General features: G+C 37.2%; 1 protein-coding gene across 4 annotated transcripts in view; it reads left to right on the top strand.

Annotated features, from left to right (window-relative positions):
- Positions 1 to 22,641, top strand: part of AMPH (amphiphysin) — a 245,485-nt gene that overhangs the window by 177,414 nt on the left and 45,430 nt on the right. For 2 of the 4 annotated variants that reach the window (XM_037735196.1, XM_037735195.1), the window contains exons 12-15: positions 15,287 to 15,403; positions 19,132 to 19,155; positions 21,159 to 21,182; positions 21,457 to 21,978. In XM_037735196.1, the coding sequence (XP_037591124.1) occupies positions 15,287 to 15,403; positions 19,132 to 19,155; positions 21,159 to 21,182; positions 21,457 to 21,978 (687 nt within the window). The remainder of the gene's footprint in view (positions 1 to 15,286; positions 15,404 to 19,131; positions 19,156 to 21,158; positions 21,183 to 21,456; positions 21,979 to 22,641) is intronic. The other 2 variants (XM_017519465.2, XM_017519464.2) reach the window with 1 other exon arrangement.

Below are 22,641 nucleotides of genomic sequence, written 5' to 3'. Positions count from 1 at the left end.
GTTCAACACCCGCCTATGAGTGAGAACATGCGGTGTTTGATCTTCTGCTCCTCTGTCAGTTTGCTGAGAATGATGGTTTCCAGGTTCATCCATGTCCCCACAAAGGACCCAAACTGCTGTTTGATTACTGTAGCCTTGTAGTATAGTTTGAAGTCAGGTAGCATGATGCCTTCAGCTTTATTTTTTTTTTGCTTAGGATTGTCTTGGCTGTGCAGGCTGTTTTTTGGTTCCATATGAAGTTTAAGGTCGTTTTTTTTTCCAGTTGTGTGAAGAAGGTCAATGGTAGCTTGAAAGGGATAGCATTGAATCTATAAATTACTTTGAGCAGTATGGCCATTTTCACGATATTAATTCTTCCTAACCATGAGCGTGGAATGTTCTTCCATCTGTTTGTGTCCCCTCTTATTTGCTTGAGCAGTGGTTTATAGTTTTCCTTGAAGAGGCCCTTCATGTCCCTTGTTAGTTGTATTCCTAGGTATTTTATTCTCTTTGTAGCAATTGTGAATGGGAGTTTGCTCATGATTTGGCTCTCTGTTTGTCTGTTATTGGTGTATAGGAATGCTTGTGATTTTTGCACATTGATTTTGTATCCTGAGACTTTGCCAAAGTTGCTTATCATCTTAAGGAAGTTTTGGGCTGAGACGGTGGGGTCTTCTAAATATACAATCATGTTGTCTGCAAGTAGAGACAATTTGATTTCCTATTTTCCTAACTGAATACTTTATTTCTTTTTCTTGCCTGATTGCTCTGGCCTGAACTTCCAATACTATATTGAATACGAGTGGTGAGAGAGGGCACCCTTGTGCCAGCTTTCAAAGGGAATGCTTCCAGTTTTTGCCCATTCAGTATGATATTGGCCGTGGGTTTGTCATAAATAGCTTTTATTAAGATACATTTCATCGATACCTAGTTTATTGAGAGATTGTAGCATAAACAGCTGTTGAATTTTGTCAAAGGCCTTCTCTGCATATATTGAGATAATCATGTGGTTTTTGTCTTTGGTTCTGTTTATGTGGTGGATAACGTTTATAGATTTGTATATCTTGAACCAGTCTTGCATCCCCAGGTTGAAGCCAACTTGATCGTGATGGATAAGCTTTTTGATGTGCTGTTGGATTCGGTTTGCCAGTACTTTATTGAAGATTTTCACATCAATATTCATCATGGATATTGGCTTAAAATTTTCTTTTTTAATTGTGTCTCTGCCCTGTTTTGGTATCAAGATAATGTTGGACTCATAAAATGAGTTAGGGAGGATTCCCTTTTTTTGTATTGTTTGGAATAGTTTCAGAATGAATAGTACCCGCTCCTCTTTGTACATCTGGTAGAATTCGGCCAGAATATCCAGGACTTGAACTCAGATCTGGACCAAGGGGACCTAATAGACATCTACAAAACTCTCCACCCCAAATCCACAGAATATACATTTTTCTCAACACCACATTGCACTTACTCTAAAATTGACCACATAATTGGAAGTAAATCACTTCTCAGCAAATGCAAAAGAATGGAAATCATAGCAACCAGTCTCTCAGACCACAGTGCAATCAAATTAGAACTTAGGATTCAGAAACTCACTCAAAACCACACAACTACATGGAAACTGAAAAACCTGCTCCTGAATGACTACTAGATAATGAAATGATGGCAGAAATAAAGTTCTTCAAAACCAGTGAGAACAAAGACACAATGTACTAGAATCTCTGGGGCACATTTAAAGCAGTGTCTAGAGGGAAATTTATAGCACTAAATGCCCACATGAGAAGCAAGGAAAGATCTAAAATTCACACCCTAACATCACAATTAAAAGAACTAGAGGAGCAAGATTAAACAAATTCAAAAGCTAGCAAAAGACAAGAAATAACTAAGATCAGAGCAGAACTGAAGGAGATAGAGACACAAAAAAACCTTTGAAAACCCTGGATTCAATGAATCCAGGAGCTGGTTTTTTGAAAAGATCAACAAAATAGGTAGCCCGCTAGCCAGACTAATAAAAAAGAAAAGAGAAGAATCAAATAGATGCAATAAAAAATAATAAAGGGAATATCACCACCGATTCCACAGAAATACAAACTATCATCAGAGATTATTAGAAATACCTCTATGCCCATAAACCAGTAAATCTAGAAGAAATGGATAAATTCCTGGACACTTACAACCTCCCAAGAGTAAACCAGGAAGAAAGTGAATCCCTGAATAGACCAATAGAAAGGTCTGAAGTTGAGGCAGTAATTAATAGCCTACCAACCAAAAAAAGTCCAGGACCAGATGGGTTCATCATTTTAAAAGATGGAAAGATGTTCCATTCTAAGATTGCAATATAAAGTGCTTGAACCCTGTCCATGTGCTATGTGACTCACATTAACTGTAATGTACCGATCTGGAGCAGTCTTGTTATAGGCTTCTGACTTTGCTTTCCTAGGCCATTACTTCATTGTAATTATTGGTGAAATGCCAAAACTTTACTCATTGTTAGAAATTGTAAATTGTGACTTTTTCATGAAAGATATTTTTATTACATAAAAGATAACTTCTGATTGGCTTTGTTCCTAAAGATTGTATTTAATCTCTCTGTCTTAAGCTTCCTACTTGGCCTTTGTTTTGTTTTGTTTTGTTTTTTTGAGATGGAGTCTCAGTCTGTTGCCCAGGCTGGAGTGCAGGGTGTGATCTTGGCTTACTGCAATGTCTGCCGTCCAGGTTCAAGTGATTCTTCTGCCTCAGCCTCCTGTGTAGCTGGGACTACAGGCACACACCACCACGTCTGGCTAATTTTTGTATTTTTAGTAGAGACAAGGTTTTACCATATTTGCCAGGCTGGTCTCAAACTCCTGATCTTGTGATCTGCCTGGCTCAGCCTCCCAAAGTGCTGGGATTACAGGTGTGAGCTGCCGCACCTGGCCACTACTTGGCCTCTTTTGCCCCTTTAGGAAGCTACAGGTGTCCAGCACAATACCTAGGATATAGTAGAGGTTTTCAAAATACGTTTAATGAAAGAATAAGAGATGAAAAATCTCAGGGAGAAGTAGTACCTATGGCTTCATAGTAATCCAGCTTACTATAATACTTTTATGATTTAAGAAATGTTGTGTGTGTGTGTATGTGTTTATCTCTCCGTCTGTCTGCATGCAGTCATGAGGATGGCTTAGAGACAATGTTTTACTTCTAAATGGCTTTTTTGAGGTTAAGATCCTCAGAACATATGTTGTGTTGCGTACTCTAGTTGATCAAATAATTGCAAACTGCATACAAATGCTTCACTACTAAATTATTTTGTGGTTTTAGTTATATGTTGAAATCTGTTTTACCTGATATGCTTATAAAAATAATACCCCAAAGGATGCATAATGTAAAAAAATAGTAAATTACAGAGAAACAAAAAGTAAAACTTCAAAAGTAAAAGTCTATTCCCCAGGAAAACTCACTTTGCCTGATTTTAGGTGTAAAATGCCACTTTTTTCCATTTAAATAGTAACTGAAATGTATATTTTTGGAAATGTGATCATTCTATGTCAGTTTTTTAATTTATGATTTTTTTAGTACAAATATAACAAAAGTATTTCCATGTCAATTTAGTATTTATTTCATTATTTTAAATAGCAGCAGAGCACTATGTTAAGAGAATGTGCTATGGTAGGTTTAAACCATCACTCACTATTAGATTCTTTTTAATGTTATTAGTAAGCTTTATTGATGTATGATTAATCTACAATAAACTGTACATATTTGAATATGCAAATATATAATGAGTTTTCACATATGTATATATCATTAAACCATTACCAGAATCAAGATAATAAATATTTGTCACCCCAAGAAGTTTTCTGAGCCACTTTGTAATTTCTCTTGCTCCTCCCCATGGGCGCCAGCATCGCGAGGCAAACACTTACCTTTCTGTTGCTATACATTAGTTTGCATTTCTAGAATTTTATATATATAGAATCATACAGTATAAAAAAGCATACTTTAAAAAACATTTTGGCATAATATGAAATTCATTAATGTTGTGGCACATATCAGTAGTTAATTCCTTCTTATTGAGTAATATTCCATTGTATGAATATATCACAGTTTATCTTTCCATCTGATGGATATTTGAGTTGTTTTCCATTTTTGACTATTATAAATGAAGGCACCATAAGCACTTGTATACAAATCTTTGTGTGTAGGTATGCTTTCATTTCTCTTGCATGAATCCTAGGGATACAATAGCTAAATCATATGTTAGGAATAAATTTAACTTTTAAAAAAATTGGTACCATATTTGTACTATTTTGTATTTTCATCAGCATTGGATAAGAGTTCCAATTCTTCCACATCCTTGCCAACACTTGGCATGGTTAGCATATTAGTCCATTCTCACATGGCTACAAAGAAATACCTGAGACTGGGTAATTTATAAAGAAAAGAGATTTAATTGGCTCATGGTTCTGCAGTCTTTATAGGAAGCATGGGAGGATCTGCTTCTGGGGAGGCCTCAGGGAGCTTTTATTCATGGCAAAGGCAAAGCGGGAGCAGGTGTCTCACATGGCAGGAGCAGGAGGAAGAGAGAGAGAGGAGGGGGATGCCACCCACTTTTAAATAACCAGATCTCTTGAGACTCACTCACTTTACAGTACCAAGGGGGAATGGTGCTAAACCATTCATGAAAACTCCACCTCCGTGATCCAATCACCTCCTACCAGGCCCTACCTCTAACACTGGGGATAAGAAATTGACATGAGATTTGAGTGGGGACACAGATCCAAACCATATCAGTTAGTATTTTTAATTTTAGCTATTCTAGTAAGTGATCGTGGTGTTTTATTTTGATTTAATTTGCATTTCCCAAATAAGTAGTGGTGTTAAGTATTTTTTCATGCACTTATTTAGTACCCATATATCTTCTTTGGTGAAGTGTCTGTTAAAAACTTTTGCTCATCATCTATTTATTTTTTAACTGAGTTTTGAGAACTCTTTATCCATTCTGTATTCAAGTCCCTTATTAGATATGATTTGCAAATACTTTCTCCCAGTGGGTGGCTTTCTTTTCATTCTCTTGGGAGTGTCATTTGAAGGACAGAATTTCTTAATTTTGATGAAATCCAGTTTATCAATTTTTTATGGATTATATATTTCATGTCATATCTAAAAGGTCTTTGCCTAACACAAGATAAAAATCACAAGGTTTTCTCTTAATAGTTTTAGAAGTTTCATCTTCAGGTATTACATTTAAGCCTGTCACCAATTTGGAGTTAATTTTTTTGTGCGGTACAAAGTATATGTTGGAGTTTATTTTTTATTTATTTATTTTTTAATTTTTAATTTTTAAATTTTTATTTTTTTTATTGCATTTTAGGTTTTGGGGTACATATGAAGAACATGCAAGATTGTTGCATAGGTACACACATGGCAGTGTGATTTGCTGCCTTCCTCCCCTTCACCTATATCTGGCATTTCTCCCCATGCTATCTCTCCCCACCTCCCCATCCCCCCATCCTTCCCCCATTTCCCCCCAACAGACCCCAGTGTGTAGTGCTCCCCTCCCTGTGTTCATGTGTTCTCATTGTTCAACACCCGCCTATGAGTGAGAACATGCGGTGTTTGATTTTCTGCTCTTGCATCAGTTTGCTGAGAATTATGGTTTCCAGGTTCATCCATGTCCCTACAAAGGACACGAGCATATCATTTTTGATGGCTGCATAATATTCCATGGTGTATATGTACCACATTTTCCCTGTTCAGTCTATCATCGATGGGCATTTGGGTTGGTTCCAGGTCTTTGCTATTGTAAACAGTGCTGCAATGAACATTCGTGTGCATGTGTCCTTATAGTAGAACGATTTATAATCGTTTGGATATATACCCAGAAATGGGATTGCTGGGTCAAATGGAATTTCTATTTCTAGGTCCTTGAGGAATCGCCACACTGTCTTCCACAATGGTTGAACTAATTTACACTCCTACCAACAGGGTAAAAGTATTCCTATTTCTCCACACCCTCTCCAGCATCTGTTGTCTCCAGATTTTTTAATGATTGCCATTCTAACTGGCGTGAGGTGGTATCTCAATGTAGTTTTGATTTGCATTTCTCTAATGACCAGTGATGATGAGCATTTTTTCATGTGTTTGTTGGCCTCATGTATGTCTTCTTTTGTAAAGTGTCTGTTCATATCCTTCACCCACTTTTGAATGGGCTTGTTTGTTTTTTTCTTGTAAATCTGTTTTAGTTCTTTGTAAATTCTGGATATCAGCCCTTTGTCAGATGGGTAGACTGCAAAAATTTTTTCCCATTCTGTTGGTTGCCGATTAACTCTAATTACTGTTTCTTTTGCCATGCAGAAGCTGTGGAGTTTGATTAGGTCCCATTTGTCTATTTTGGCTTTTGTTGCCAATGCTTTTGGTGTTTTGGTCATGAAGTCCTTGCCTACGCCTATGTCCTGAATGGTTTTGCCTAGATTTTCTTCTAGGATTTTTATGGTGTTAGGTCTTATGTTTAAGTCTTTAATCTGTCTGGAGTTAATTTTAGTGTAAGGAATCAGGAAGGGGTCCAGTTTCTGCTTTCTGCATATGGCTAGCCTGTTTTCCCAACACCATTTATTAAACAGGGAATCCTTTCCCCATTGCTTGTTTTTTTCAAGTTTGTCAAAGATCGGATAGTTGTAGATATGTTCCTACATATCTACAACTCTGTCTGTTCCATTGGTCTATATCTCTGTTTTGGTACCAGTACCATGCTGTTTTGATTACTGTAGCCTTGTAGTATAGTTTGAAGTCCAGCAGTGTGATGCCTCCTGCTTTGTTCTTTTTGCTTAGAATTGACTTGGCTATGCAGAGTTTATTTCTTTAGAAATGAATATTCTAATGTTGAAAAGCATTCTTACTCTACTGAATTGCCTTTGTATCTTTGTGGAAAATTAGACAACTAATATGCATATATACATATAGATATATTTCTGGACTCTGATTTTTCATTGATCTTTTTGTCTACCACTGTGCCAGTAGCATGCTATATTGATTATTGTCATTTTTCTTTAACAGTTTTAGAGATTAGATGTCTGAGATCAAGGTATCAGTAGGAACATGCTCTCTCTGAAGGCTATAGAGGAGGATCAATCCTTTTTCCTTCTTTTCTAGTTTCTGGTGGTTGACTTGCAGATACATCACCCCAATATGGACCTTAGTAATCACATGTCATTGTCCCTGTGTGTCTGTGTGCTGTGTGTCTTCACATGACATTCTCCTTGTGTCTACATATCCAAATTTTCCTCTTCTTTTTTTTTTTTAATTTATTTTTTATTTTACTGCATTTTGGGTTTTGGGATACATGTGAAGAACATGCAAGATTGTTGCATAGGTACACACGTGGCAGTGTGATTTGCTGCCTTCCTCCCCCTCACCTACATCTGGCATCTCTCCCCTTCAAATTTTCCTCTTCTTACAGGGTCACCAGTCATTGGATTAGGGCCCACTCTAATCAGGATGACCTCATCTTTATTTTATTCCATTGGTTCAAACCTCGTTGTCAATTAAGGACACACTTACAGGTTCCAGATGGACATGAAATTTTGGGGGAGGGGGAGGATACTATTCAAAGCATTACAGGTATTGGATCATGTTTCACTGAGTCTATAAATCAATGTTACCTTAGTCGTCTGACCAATAGACACAGTATCTCTCTCCCTTTATTAAAGGCTTTCTTTAATTTCTCCCTGTAAGTTACAGTGTACAGATATTACACATCTTTTGTTGGACTTATCCCTAAGTATTTTATGTTTTTATTATTATACATCATGTTTTTAAATTTGTTTTTTCTGGTTGTTCACACTATTATCTATAAATACAACTTATTTTTGTATATTGATGCTGTGTCTGCAGCTTTGCTAAACTGAATTATTAGTTTCTATAGATTTTTAAAGATTTCATTGGATTTTTCTATGTAGATTTTAATATCTTTTATGAAGAAAGAAAGTTTACTTATCTTTTTGCCACCTAGGTGCCTTCTACTTATTTTTCCCACCTTATTTCATGTCTCGTACCACCAGAATAATATTGAGTAAAAGTAGTAAAGCAATCATCCTTGTCTTGATCTTAGGGGGAAGAGCATGCAGTATTTCACTTTTAAACATGGTGTTTGTTACTTGTGGGTTTCATTAGATGGCTTTTATCTTTTGAGGAAGTAGCCTTTTCTTCCTACTTTGGGAGTTTTAAATAAGAATGGATGTCAATTTTCTCAAATGCTCTGCTGTATCTGTTAAGATGATTATATGAGTTTTCTTTACACTTTGTTAATATGGTGAATTGTACTTAACTGGTTTTCTGATGTAAACCAACCATGAAGTCCTAGGATGAACCCCACTGGTCATGGTATGTCATCCTTTTTATCTATATATCTTTTATTCAGCTTACTAAAGCTCTGTCTAGAATTTTTACATTCCTGTTCATGGGGAATATTAGTTTATAGGGTTTTTTTTTTTAAAGAAAGAAAAGGCTTTTTATGATTTAATACCAGGGTAATGGTATTGAATGAATTGAACTGAAAAGCAGTTGCTTCTCTTTTATGTTCTGGTTAAGTTTGTGTTGGTATTATTAATTGCTGAAAGCTTTGATATAATTCATCAGAAAACTCATCTGGGCTCTGTTTTGTTGTGTTTTCTTTTGTTTTCATGTATTTCTATATTAGATATACAGCAGTTCAGGATATCTATTTTTCTTGAGTGAGATTTTTATATTTGTAGTTGTATTTATCATGTAATTTTTCCATTTCATCTAAATTGTCAAATGTATTTGGAATAAAGTGGTTCATCATATTTCTTTGTTATTCTTTTTTGATATCCATAATGCCTGTGATTATTCTACCCTCTCTCATTCCTCATGTTGGTAATCTGCATCCTTGCTCACTCTCTATCTCTCGCTCTCTCTCTCTCTCTCTCTCTCAATGGAGTCTCACTGTGTTGCCAGGCTGGTGTGCAGTGGCACAATCGTGGCTCACTGCAAACTCCACCTCCTGTGTTCAAGTGATTCTTTCTGCTTCAGCCTCCCAAGTAGCTGGGACTACAGGCATGTGCCACCATGCCCAACTAATTTTTGTATTTTTAGTAGAGATGTGCCAGGATGGTCTTGATCTCCTGACCTCATGATCTGCCCACCTTGGCCTTCCAAAGAGCTGGGATTACAGGCGTGAGCCACCGCATCTGGCCTCTCTCTTTTTTTTTTTTTTTTTGCCCTGATCAGACTGGCTAAATGTTGATTAATTTTATTGATCTTCTCAAATAACTAGCCCTTGGTTTTATTGATTCTCTCTTTTTCTTGCTCTCACTCTGTATTTTGTGTTCTGTTTCATTGATTTTCATTCTAATCTGTATAATTTCCAGTTTCTACTTTGAGTTTTATTGCTCTGTTTATATAATTTTTTCTAGTATTCAGGGTAAAAAGAAGGTGAGGTTAATGATTTCAGACCTTTTTTGTTTTCTTATATGGGAATTTTAGTGCTATAAATTTTCCTCTAAGTACTGCTTTAGCAGCATCCCACACATTTTTATATATTGTTTTCATTATCATTCAGGTTTCTAATTTCCACTTTGCATTCTTTTTTGACTCATTGGGTTATTTAGAAGAGTATTATTTGTGGATTTTGCAGAGATCATTCTGGATGATTAAAATATCTGTGGATTTTCTAGAAACCATTCTGTTAATGATTTCCAATTTAATTCCAGTGTGGTCAGAGACCATACTTTGTGTGGCTTGAATGTTTTTAAATTAGTTGAAGGCAGAGGTAATTAAGTGACAGTTTTTTCCAGCTGGGGCACATGGGGTCTTAAAACTGCCAGGGAGAGGAAGAAGGCTGCATCTCATTTGATGAGGCCTCTAGGAGAAGAGTGGACTGAGTATACATATGGCAGCCACCTTCATGCTGTGCTCTTTAATGGGGCAAGTCTTTATTAAGCTTTTATTTTAAGTTCGGGGTACACCTGCAGGTTTGTCACCTAAGATACATTTGTGTCATGGGTGTTTGTTGTACAGATTATTTTCTCACCCAAGTATTAAGCCTAGTAGCCATTAGCTATTTTTTTCTGATCCTCTCCCTCCTCCTACCTTCCACCTCCAATAGGCCCCAGTGTGTGTTATTTCCCTCTCTGTGTTCATGTGTTCTCAACATTTAGCTCTCACTTGTAAGTGAGAACATGTGGTATTTGGTTTTCTGTTCCTAGGTTAGTTTGCTAAGGATAATGGCCTCCAGCTCCATCCATGTCCCTGCAAAAGACATGATCTTATTGTTTTTATGGCTGCATAGTATTCCATGATGTGTGTGTGTATGTATGTGTATATGTATATGTATATGTATATGTATATGTGTATGTGTATGTGTATATAGATAGATAGATAAATATGCGCCACATTTTCTTTACCCAGGCTTTCATTGATAAGTAGTTAGGTTGATTCCATGTCTTTGCTGTTGTGAATATTGCTGCAGTGAACACATGCATGCATGTGTCTTTATAATAGAGTTGTACAGGGAACTTTAGCATTGTCTCTGGTTGCATATCCAAGAATAAGGTTCCATTTTGTTTATTTGTTGTTTGTTTTTAGAAATAAAACCACAGATAGGGCCTTGAAAAAAAGAATTAATTTAGACCTATTTAATGTCCCAGGATACTTCTTATTGTGTTACATTTCCATGTACACTTAAAAAGAATATATATTCTGCTGTTGTTAGATAGAATCTTATAAGTGTAAATTAGGTCAAGTTTAGTCATAGTGTTATCTAATTCTTTTATACCATTGCTCATATTCTCTATTTGTCCTTTCAATTATTGAAAGAAGAGTATTGAAGTCTTTCCTATAAAAATGTGTGAATGTTTTGATTTTTCTTTACAGCTCTCTTGGATTTTGCCTTATGTTGAATCTCTGTAACTGAGTGCAGAAGTGTTTAGGCAATCATCCTCTATGATGATAATCTTTGATTTGAAATCTACTTTTTTATTGTTAATATAATTACTACAGCTTTCTTTTGGTTATATTGGCATGATGTATCTTTATATTCTTTTACTTTGAAACTATTTGTGTCTACATATTTCAAGTTTGTTTCTTATAGACAGTATCTGGTTGGGTCTTGTTTTTTTTGTATAATTAAATAATCTGCCTTTTAATTGCATGATTTAGACCATTTTTATAGGTTATTCGTAAGGTGAAGTTTAAATCTAGCACATTGATCACTTGTTTTCCATTGTTTCTGTTCATTTAACCCTTCTTTTTCTGCTTTCTTTTGTATTCATTGAACATTTTTTATTCTCTTTTATTTTCTTTAAATGCTTATTAGCTATAACTTCTTTGTTATTTTAGTGGTTACTTTAGGGTTTAGTGTACATTTTAATTTATCAGAGTCTAACTTTCAGTGATACAATGTCATTTAAAGTAGTGTATAAAAATCTAATAATAATATACTCTCATTTCCTCACTTCTGTTTTTTGTACCATTTTTGTCGGGATTTTATTTTATCTATGTTATAAACTTCACATTACTTTTTTTGTTTGTTTAAGTAGCCAATTATCTTTTAAAAGATTTAAATAATAAAAACTCACATATACTTACCTAGGTAGTTACTATTTCTGGTGCTCCTCCTTTGTAAAGATACATATTTCTATCTGGTATCATCTTCCCCTGCCTGAAAGATGTCTTTCACATTGTTGTAGTGTTGATATGAGGGTGATGTATTCTTTCTGATTTTGTTTGTCTGAAATCTTCATTGTATTCTTATTTTAAAAATATTTTCAAGAGGCATATAATTCTAAGTTGACAGTTTCTTTTTCTTAGTGCTTTGCCTCACTGGCTTTTTGCTTCATTATTTCTGGGATAAATCTGCTGCTACCTTTATGTTGTTCCTTTGTTAGTGAAATGTCTTCTTTTCTCTGGTTCTTTGTATGAATTTATCTTTAACACTGATTAGAAAGTTAGATTATGTTTGGTCCACATGTGCTTCATGAGTCTCTCATTCTTTTGAGACTAACAGCTACACAAGGCTGTACTTTTCATGGTGAATGGCAGAAATACAAACCAACCAGCAAACCATGCAAACACATTTCGAGCTTTTGCTTACATTACATTAACTAATATCCATTAGCTAAACCATGACATATGGTCAACCCCATGTAAGGTATGGAGAAGTAAAATCCATCTATTATGAAGATATGGCAAGGTTAGGCATAAGGATTATATTCAAATTATACATCTTCATTGCAGGAGGTCCAGTACCTTACTAATAAACTTAGATGTCCCAAGTAGAAGACACCTCATGAAACATAGCACAGATTATTGTAATTGGCAATGTCTTCCTGTTGGAAGATTTGTCCCCACTGTGTTTTCCACAGCTGGTCTCCTTTCTTAGGAGCACATTCCAAGTCAGCCCTTGCAGATTTTTGATGGTAAAGCAGTACTTATGATCAAGTTCCCAAAAAGCTAAGGATGTTGGGACCATACCATATGTACTCTAATTGTAATGAAGATGTACAGGATTCATTTGCCTTGTTGAGAAAAATTATACCTTACTGTGTTTCAACATGTAGTGACAGAATTGTGAGTACTTTCCTGCCCGTTTAAAAATGGAATACTACATAAACAGGCAAAATCCTATTGCTATTTTTGTAGCTTTACCAAAATACTCTTTGACATGAGTACCTTAAGGGATGATTCTCAAGACTAAGAGGGCAATGCTAAGTAGAAGTTAAGCCTGAAAAAACAGCAACATATTTCGAAGGCAGTCAAATTGGCATTATGGATATTTGATGACAGTGATTTTACATACTCACATGTTGTATTAGCCCATTTTCACACCACTGTAAAGGATTACCTGAGACTGAGTAATTTATAAAGAAAAAAAGTTTAATTGACTCACAGTTCTGCATGTCTGGGGAGGCCTCCAGAAACTTTCAATCATGGTGGAAGGTGAAGGGGAAGTAAGGCACATCTTACATGGTGGCAGGAGAGAGAGAGCAAAGGGAGAAGTGCCACACTTTAAAACCATCAACTCACTCACTATTGTGAGAACAGAATCTGGGAAACCACCCCCATGATCCAGTCACCTCCCACCAGGTCCCTCCCTCGACACATGCGGATTACAATTCAAGATGATATTTGGGTGGGGACACAGAGCCAAACCATAATCACATGTATGCATTGTTACTAATAGTAATTAATAACATTAGCTTCCATTTCCATTTTGAGTATCCTAGATATTATGTTCATGTGTGTTTATTATCTTTATTACTCATGGTAATCCATGAGGAAACCGAGGCTCAAAGAAACTGAATGAATTGGCCAGGGAGAGACAGCTAGCAAGTGGTAACATTGGGGTATAAAACCAGATTGATCTCAATCAAAGTCAGAGCATAGCTCCTTATAGTCTGATGCCCCTTTTCATTCTTGATCTCTAAATTCCCATTTGAGCTTCCTTAAGGGGATTCATTGGCTTAAAAGGTAATAACGAATATATTCACATGGCCTAACATTTTATGGAGAACTTGTAGAACTTTGAGAATTCCTCTGCAGATTCTTGGGGCCCCTATTTCAGAAACGTGGGACTGGGGCATCAGTGGCAGCCTTGCAGGCATTGGAGTCAGGGGTGCCAACTGCAGTCTTACCTCTGCTGCATAGCAGCTGGGGACCATGGCAATAGATAACTGTCCAGCCAATTCTCTTCATTCTCCCAAATAGGAAACTGTTGCCATCTTTCCCTCAATTTTTTGTAAGGATTATATTTGACAATGCAGGTACAATGAAGTTTGGAAAACATGGCGAGATAAATGTTTTAAAGGCAATAAAGTGTTGTCAACATGAGCCTGCACCAATGTGTGTTAACATGAGGTAATGTTCATATGTGTAAAGTTCTTAAAACAGTGCCTATCATACTCCAAGTATAATATGTTTACTAAATTTTAAAAATATAATTTGTACCAACATAAAAGTTGGTGAAAAACAAAGCTTATGCAGATTTTCAATAGGGAATCTGTTGATAGTTTTGTGCTTATAATTATTAAAGAAAGGAGAGATCTCAGAAGGGCATTATCCTTGTGAAATGTTTTTGAAGTATATATGGGGAGTACTCATGCTACAAAATAGAAAAAGGCAAGGGTAATAGCATAATATATTAGCAGCTTTCTTCTGCGATGAGTGCAGATATGCCAAGAAAAGATTTAGGTTATACCCCCTCACTTTTCATACATTTCTCAGTTTTTAGTGTCTGTGATTAATGTTAATTAAAATAACTCCTGTTCTTCAAAAATCTGTCTCCAAAAATCTGCTATTATGTAATACTTTATCCATTGATTTGACGTTTCAATTTCTAGGCAACAATTTCTAGTGTTTTGAAAGAAGTTTATGTCGAATGCTAAACACATGTAATTTAAATTGTATGAAAACTGACCCCAACTCTCTTTTCTGTGATATACTTTATAGGACATTATCTTAGCCCTGCCCCTTACTGTGTAACTTGAGCCTGGCTTAGGCCGACTTCAAGCCCACATTGTTTTCATGTATCATGATACTGCAAATAAATGAACAAATGTTTGTGTGTAGTATTATAGATTTTTTTTTATTATCAAAGCAGGACTTTCATCCTGTGTCTTATTTGGCTTACCTTCTTTCTAATCCAAAAATATTATTAATAGGAGCTCATTTTGTAGCAAATGTTGGGAGACATGGCTGTCTCCCTTCTCTCTCCCTCCCATTCATCCTTATTTATACACATACACAATTGAAACTAACAATACTATGGAAGAAGACTGGATCAAATGTTAACTAAATCAAGGGATAGGGTGCCAGTGAGGGAATGGGGCAGGTGGGATGTGATCAGCAGTACACAGTGACCTCTTCCTTTTAAAATTTTAGCTTCCCAGAGGAACATCAGCAGTATTGCTGTAATGGGTCCAGATTGTGGCCCGTTTTATTGACTGGGTCATCTGTAATTTCTTGATCTGAATTCTCTGAGATAACAGAGAAAAAGATTCCTTGCATCTTGGTGACATTAGGATACATCCTTGGAACATTGTTAACTGGACTTGGAGCTAGACAAAGGACAGGAGCTGCAGCTGGGGACATGTTCCAGGGTAGCTGAGGTTATACTTGGCCAGAGTTAGTTATTTCCTTCTCACTGCATTTAGCTGAGTAACTGGGTGCACATGGGTGAGCCACCATGCTTATAAATATGTGTTTTGGGATATCCAATAATAATATTAGAGAGATTATACATGAGCTGTATCAAGGTCTTATCAGATTCAAGGGAATACATGTTTTGTTTTGTTGTTTGTTTTAACAGAATGAAGTCCCTGAAGTGAAGAAAGAGGAGACTTTGCTGGATCTGGACTTTGACCCTTTCAAGCCGGAGGTGACACCTGCAGGTTCTGCTGGAGTGACCCACTCACCCATGTCTCAGGTATCAGGTGCTTTTTGGATGTTTGGAGATGATATTTCATAAACGTCAATAAAATCAGTATGGTAATCGATGATCCCTATACCTTTCATGCCTGCTATCTATTTTTATTTTTGGTTGACATATATTTCCTAATAGGAAAGGGGGGTAGAAAGGGGACCTTTTCAGTCTCACTTATTCTAAGCCTCCCATGCCATCAGCTTTCTCTACCCATAGAGCTGGCATAACCACACATTCCTGTTTTCCCTCCCAGAGTAATTGTTACCAGTGCCCCACTTTGCACCCAGAACTGTTCAGGTTTACAAGATACACTCTATGGCTTCCCTAGATGAGGCTCTTTCTTTTAGCTTTGGGTTTACTCTTCTTGCTGTTTTCTCTACTTCCCTTCCTCATACTTGGCAAGTTAAGGCATGTTTGCGACGACCATGAGAGCATGCTATAGCAGAAGCTATTTTCAGTGTAGATAGTTCTGAACTTGATGCTGTTTTCATCTCCGCATTGAAGAAGCTTCCCTCCTGTGATCGTGATTATGATTTGATGGAGAGTTGCCTTGCTTCCCCAAGCCTTTTTGCTCATCACTCCCTCACTCTCCACATTTCTTCCATTCTGATAGTTACTGTCATGACATTCTCTGTCAGAGGATACTGGTGTTGGTGCCATAATGACCTGTGGGTAGGTCCTCTGAAATATAGTTAGTGTACAACTCTCTATGCTAACAGAAGGAAGTTAACTCAAAATGTGATGAAACAAAAACTGTGTATCAGTACTTTGCATATGGTTGGAGCCATACATTTGAATTTAAGCAAATCCAAAGTTACTAGAGTATGCTTCAAATGAATTAGTGAGAGTATCATAACATTCAGCCTAGGAATTGAGACCTAGCTTGATTCCCTGGTCTTGAAGTCTTCCTGGTATATCACAGTAAACTGCTAGAGAACAAATAGCTCAATATGAACCTCAATAAATAAGGATTATGTCTATTCCATGCTTTCTTCTAGAATGTGATTGAACTTTTAAAGGGCTTCCTGCTGTCAAATAGAAACAATAAATGTCTAAGGTGTTAATAAAGTAGGGGATTAGTAGTCTAGACACTAGCCTTAAAGATGCTTTGCAAAAAAAATGGGTCTCTTAGGCAAATGTTTCAGGAAGCCTCCTGTATTAACTCTCTTCTAGGAGATTCGTGATATGTGCATTAGAATATTAAAGACTGAGAAGTTCTGCAATTAAAGAAAACTGTTTATATTTGTTTAACTTAGAGTTTCCCAAATTCGCTTGACCACAGAAATCTATGTTGATTAAACTTTTCTTTTTTTTTTTTTTTTTTTTTTTTTTTTTGAGATGGAGTTTCGCTCTTGTTACCCAGGCTGGAGTGCAATGGCACGATCATGGCTCACCGCAACCTCTGCCTCCTGGGTTCAGGCAATTCTCCTGCCTCAGCCTCCTGAGTAGCTGGGATTACAGGCACACGCCACCATGCCCAACTACTTTTTTGTATTTTTTAGTAGAGACAGGGTTTCACCATGTTGACCAGGATGGTCTCGATCTCTTGACCTCGTGATCCACCCGCCTCGGCCTCCCAAAGTGCTGGGATTACAGGCGTGAGCCACCGCGCCCGGCGATTAAACTTTTCTTAATATTTATTGGAATGTTTTCTAAAACAATACTTAGAGAAATGTGAAGTATTGTCAGCAAGTTTGAGTTCCAACTTGGTGACCAAGGAAAGTACGAAGTGAATGTACATATAATTCAGTATACTTCCTTCTCAGAGCTCTCTCATTATATAGACAGTCAGCAGAATTCACAGGATTTCCTCTACCTCACTCTCCATGCTTCATTTCTTTTGTGGCAGATGCAAAGTTTCTGCAGTAGCTGCTGGAATGATTAGTTTGTGAGATTTCATAGCATTTTTGTCTGCAAGTTTGAGTCAGGGGAAAACCTCTTCTATGTTAATTCATGATTACATTAATCCATAAATCATGAAACTATGTGTGGCCATAAGACTAAGAGATTCTTCAAAATTAAACAAAAATGACCTTGGTTTAATCTTCACAGTCTTAGTTTTGAGGGACATATATCACCGCAGTGAGGGCAAGCTGTGTGTGTCCCTGTGCTCTTCCTCAGGTCCAGGTAATAAAACCCTCCGGCCTCCTGGTGGCCATAATTGAATCACTGCACTATGGTTGTCCTGCAATCCAGCTCTGATCACACCTCTCCTCTTTGGCTAAGAACAAAAGTCTTGGCTGAGAGACAAAAAAGCACAACACTGTTAGGTCTGCCTACCTTCTTTCATCTTCACTCATAGTGATCTCCTTTACCCATCACCTGACCACATGTTTTCAAGTGATGTTCTTGCTGCTAGCAGAACACCTCACCTTGTGATCTCTGCAGTTTCTGTGCACGCTAACTCATCCTTTCATGATCGTGAGGATTGATGAACATGACATTTCACATTTCCTGCCTTCCTTTTAAAGAAGATACTCGTGCATCTGCATTATGCAAAAACATGTACTAGCTTTTATGATCTTGGATTCTTAAGGGACTATGAAGCAATGAAATGGGAACCATCTAGATAATCAGAAAACATGTATTAGATCTATGTACAAAAAATTGTGGCTTTCCATGGAGCTATTCTGCTCTCCTGTCTTAGTCATCTTACCAGAAGATGCTAAGCAAGAGACCAGCCAGGTTGCATGGAGATGCAAGGCGGGCAGTGCAGAGCAGTTAGAATGGGGCCCAACCAGGTGGGTAGGTATCAGTCAGAACCACAGGGCTTGCTTTCGATAATACACAGCCCAAATGAGGCCTCTGTGATCTCAACTGGAAGCCATCATATTTCCAAGGTTGGAATGCCAAGCTCTCTAGTTTGTTGTTCACATTTAGTGACTCAAAGTAAGTGCATAAACATGGATCTATTCTAGTCACAGAAACATGGGCATAAAGGGAGGTGGGTTTAGCAGCAATTCTCAATCATAAAGCAAATAAGAAAGAGAAGTATCCCATACTCCCGCAACCCATAGTGGAAGTCATTTGAACCATCTGGCCTCACTCCACAGGATCCATAAGCTTTTAATTAAAATACCAGTAGTAAGTGTAATTCATTCATATGTCTTAGGGGGTACTCTGCCAACTTGCGCGATTACCAAGTAGTTGAGTGGTGTGTTATCTAATTCAACATATTGAAAAACTATTTTTCTTGGGCTCATTTACCATCAAACTGGTCATCATATATTTTCTTGAATGAGATGGGAAGGAAATAGCATTAGCAGTGATTAGGGTCTGCATTTCCTCAAAGACGTGTTAAGCTCTAATATTGGAACACCTTGTTTACTTCATTTTAATGAGGTGCATGTGTGTGTATTAAAGTAACCTCATTCGTGTTTCAGATATAGTTTTCTACTCACATAGTGAAAGACAAGATTGATTAGACCTGTGCTATCCAAAGCTAAGTGCCATTTAAGCTTATATTAAACATAATAAAATTATGTAAAATTTAAAATGTGATTTTGTTACCCTAGTACATTTCCTGTGCTCAATTAGCCACATGTGACTAGTGGCTACCATACTGGATAAGCACAGATATGGATCATTTCCATCGCCAAAGAAAGTTCCATTGGGCAGTGCTGTACTAAATGCTTAAAAAATGCTTATGATTTCAATAACTTTTGTCACCTCAGCATTTTTTATGTTTTGGATTTGTATAACTAACAGTATTTTTGTTTATTTGCTTTTAGACATTGCCCTGGGACCTATGGACGGTAAGCCACTAATAACTGTTTTCTTGTATCTTGATCCCCAGAAACTTGTAAACATTGTTATATTTGATTTCATTTGCAACAGAAAGAAGACCCATACATTTAATGAGAATATAGTCCCCTAGAATGATCATTAGGTCACTGAAAGTCTTGAGCATTATCACAACCTAAAGATGATGGTGAAGAACGAGTACAGTGGACCAGACTCCTGGGTGAATAATGGCCAAGAATTTGGATAATGGTCAATAATTTGGCCCTTTGTTTCTTCCTGTGGTAGTTGGTGGCAAGAGGAGCTGTGGTAGTGAAGGACATACACAGCTGTTGTTGCATTTAAATAGAAGACAAGGAAAGTGTGAATGAGACAATGGAAGAGAGGGGCTACTTGGCACATGGAACCATTCTAAAAAATCATTATAGTCAATGAAGCTTGGGTTAATAAGAACTTGAGCTTTAGAGCCAGATGGCCCTGGATTTGAGTCCAAACTCTACTCTTATAACCTTGAGACTTTGAGCCATTTCTAAAACTCTAAGCCTTGGTTTTTCTCATTTGTAAAATAAGGGCAACGATGCCTACTTCAGAAGATTGTGTGAGGTTTAAATAAGATAATTGTAAAGTATGTAGCTGGTGTCTGGTATGTATCAATAAAAGATGGATATTATTGCTGATGTTTATTCAGCTAATCTGATGTGTAAGGATAATTACTGCAGAATTTAGAGTTAGGAAAGTGTCACAAACAGCTCTGTGGTGATCTCATTGGTGCTGTGAAATTGGAGATTGGTTGCACACCTCTATAGCCTTATAATCCCTTGGAGCAGGGCCTTTGTTTTAGAAAAGGCTGGTCATATGTCTTAAGAACGCAACTTAAGTTGTATGTTTTCATGTATAGTGAGGCAGCAAAAGGGGAGTTTGATCAATCTAGCAATTCATGGGCAATGCCACTTCTAAATTGACATTGCCTCTTTCTTTCTCCCTTTAAAACCAAAAGATGTCTGTCCCCTCCTTCTGCAATCACAGGGATATACTGTACTCTTTAAGATCCCTGGAGCTTCAAGGAAAGTGCTCAAGAAGAGAGATTAAAAGTGTCGATGGAAACCACCAATGACAAAGTTATATCTTTTCTAGTGAAAAGTTTTACTCATATACTCACAAAAAAGGCATGCATGGATTGATGTTCAAGTCATTTGAATTCTAATCTCAACTCTGTGTTAATTTTCTTGGAGATTAAAAAGACAAGGCTATTTTTTTATTCCAATATTTTATGTCTCTAGTGGAACTATAATGCATTTTCCTTCCCTAGCTGGGAGGGTATGGAAAGGCTGAAGGTATCATCTAGAAGGAGCTTTTGAACATTTCAGAGGACAGACTTGCTAGGAATGGTACCGATAACAAAAATGCAAAACAACTGCTTTCTGAACGTAATTGCTCACAGCTATTAATCTTTTCAACTTCCCAAGATTTTTTCCTTATGTAGAGAAAAATGGCTGCTAATTTGGGGGAATGACATCAAGAGAACTCTCCAGTCAGTCAGACTGGTTAATATCAGACTGTCCTCCATCTAAGCACCCACCTTAGAGGCAGAGCGAAGTATAGGATGAGTTTGAGGAAGATTTTCTTCTGATACTGTGTTAGAATATATGCTACTGTGTAATTTCTTGACCTCTAGTGTTTGATCTTAGTCTGATGTTCTCAAATTTGCTTATGCATTTGAAACTTCACATTTCAGAGTCTGCTAAAGCAGAAGTCATGTACTAGCCATAAAATATCCTTGTTGATGCTAGAAAATGACAGAGGCTTTCTTTGTTTCAGTTGTGCCTTTTCTACAGTGGTCTTAAACAATTTTGGAACAAAAGTCATTCGCATCACGAAACAAGTTGTAAAATTTGATCCTAAACCAGTAGAAGCTGTAGCCTTCAGCAGAATGTTGACTCTAGACAGCAGAGGATTTTATTGTGTTAGTGAATTTTCTTCTCTTGTCTTATTGTTACTATTTTCTTTACCCATACAGACAAGCACTGATTTGGTACAGCCGGTAGGTAAATATCCAGAAAATTCTGGATTCTTTTTTTTTGGTATTTGATATGCATTACATACATAGTATATTTTCTAGAGTAAATTGTTTCCCCGTGCTGTTGTTAGTCATGGATTTAAACCTTAAGCCAATGAATGTAAACACTTTCCAGTTTGGTTTAGTGGTGCTACCCACCTGAAGAGCTTTGTGTTTCTCATCAAATCTTACCATGATCTGTTTCATCTTTTGTTTTTGTTTTTGTTTTTTTCCCTTTGCTCTTCGGCATACTTTAAAGCCTGACTCTTCAGAAAGTCTGTCCTTGTGTAACCTGATCATAGAGGAAACTCCAGACAGTGGGTTGGCCGAAGAAATTCAAAGATCTCAGAATGATATAGGTGCATTTACTTGGGGCCCTGATGCTAGTACAGACAGGGTCAGCCAGGAAATTACCTCAGGTGGGTTTGGAGAAGACTCTGCATGTTTCTCCGAAGCAGAGCAAGGCATAAGATTATCCACCAGACTGCTTTCGTCTGCTGACTGGCCCCCTGTAGCTGCACAGGATGAGCATGCCCTAGGGCCAGCCCTTCCAGGTGGAAATGAACGACTGTCCCCAAAGCCTGTGCCTGAGGCTGGAGTTGCCATTGCTGCTTGTGTGGAGATGGAGCAGCCATATGACCCCCCTGACTCAGAGGTGCCAGCCATGGCCACAGCTGGTCTGTTCAAAGAAAGTCATGAAGATGTGAAGAAGTCAGATGAAGAGGAAGAGAAAGAGAAGATAGAAGATTCTCTGTGGGCAGGTGTGGAGACGTGTCAAAAGGTAGACACTGGAGCTATTGATATCAAGACACTAGAAGGTACAGAGGAATTTGAAGAGAACGCATGTGAAAGGACAGGAAACAGAGTGGTGGAGCTTCTTAATACCATAGGAAAGGAAGACAATAGGACCTTAAAAATTAATGAAGTGGAAACTAGGAAAGGTCTGAGAGCAGGGTATAAGGAAAGTACAAAAACCAATGAAAATTATTTTGAGAAAACTGACCTATTAGAAACGGACAAGGAAAGAGGAGATACAGTAAAAGAACTTAGTGATAGAGACCAAGGTCTACATGATGGAATTCAAAAGGTAATCGATAATTGTGGAATGATAGAAGGCTTTGGAGCCAAATCCACCAATCACCCAGATATCTTGAATCCATCTCTCCAGACCTACTCTGTATCTAATATTGAAGATGGCAGCCATGAGGGATGGGATTTGGCTAGAAAAGACATAAAGAAAAATGCAGTAGACACTCCCAACCATGATATGATATATTACCCAGAGCAAGGCAGTGCAGATGCTGAAGAAATTCAGTGTGAGACTGTGTTAAATGCTCTTGTAGGTGACCGGGATAAAAATCAGGCTGTTTTATCAATAAAACTTGAAGTAGAAGCTCAGTCTAGGACTGGCCTTAGTTATTCTCTGGGAAGTGATGTAAATGGG

The sequence above is a fragment of the Cebus imitator genome, unplaced genomic scaffold (assembly GCF_001604975.1).
Source record: "Cebus imitator isolate Cc_AM_T3 unplaced genomic scaffold, Cebus_imitator-1.0 Scaffold749, whole genome shotgun sequence".
NCBI lineage: Eukaryota > Metazoa > Chordata > Mammalia > Primates > Cebidae > Cebus > Cebus imitator.
This window is presented reverse-complemented; position numbering and strand designations above follow the sequence as displayed.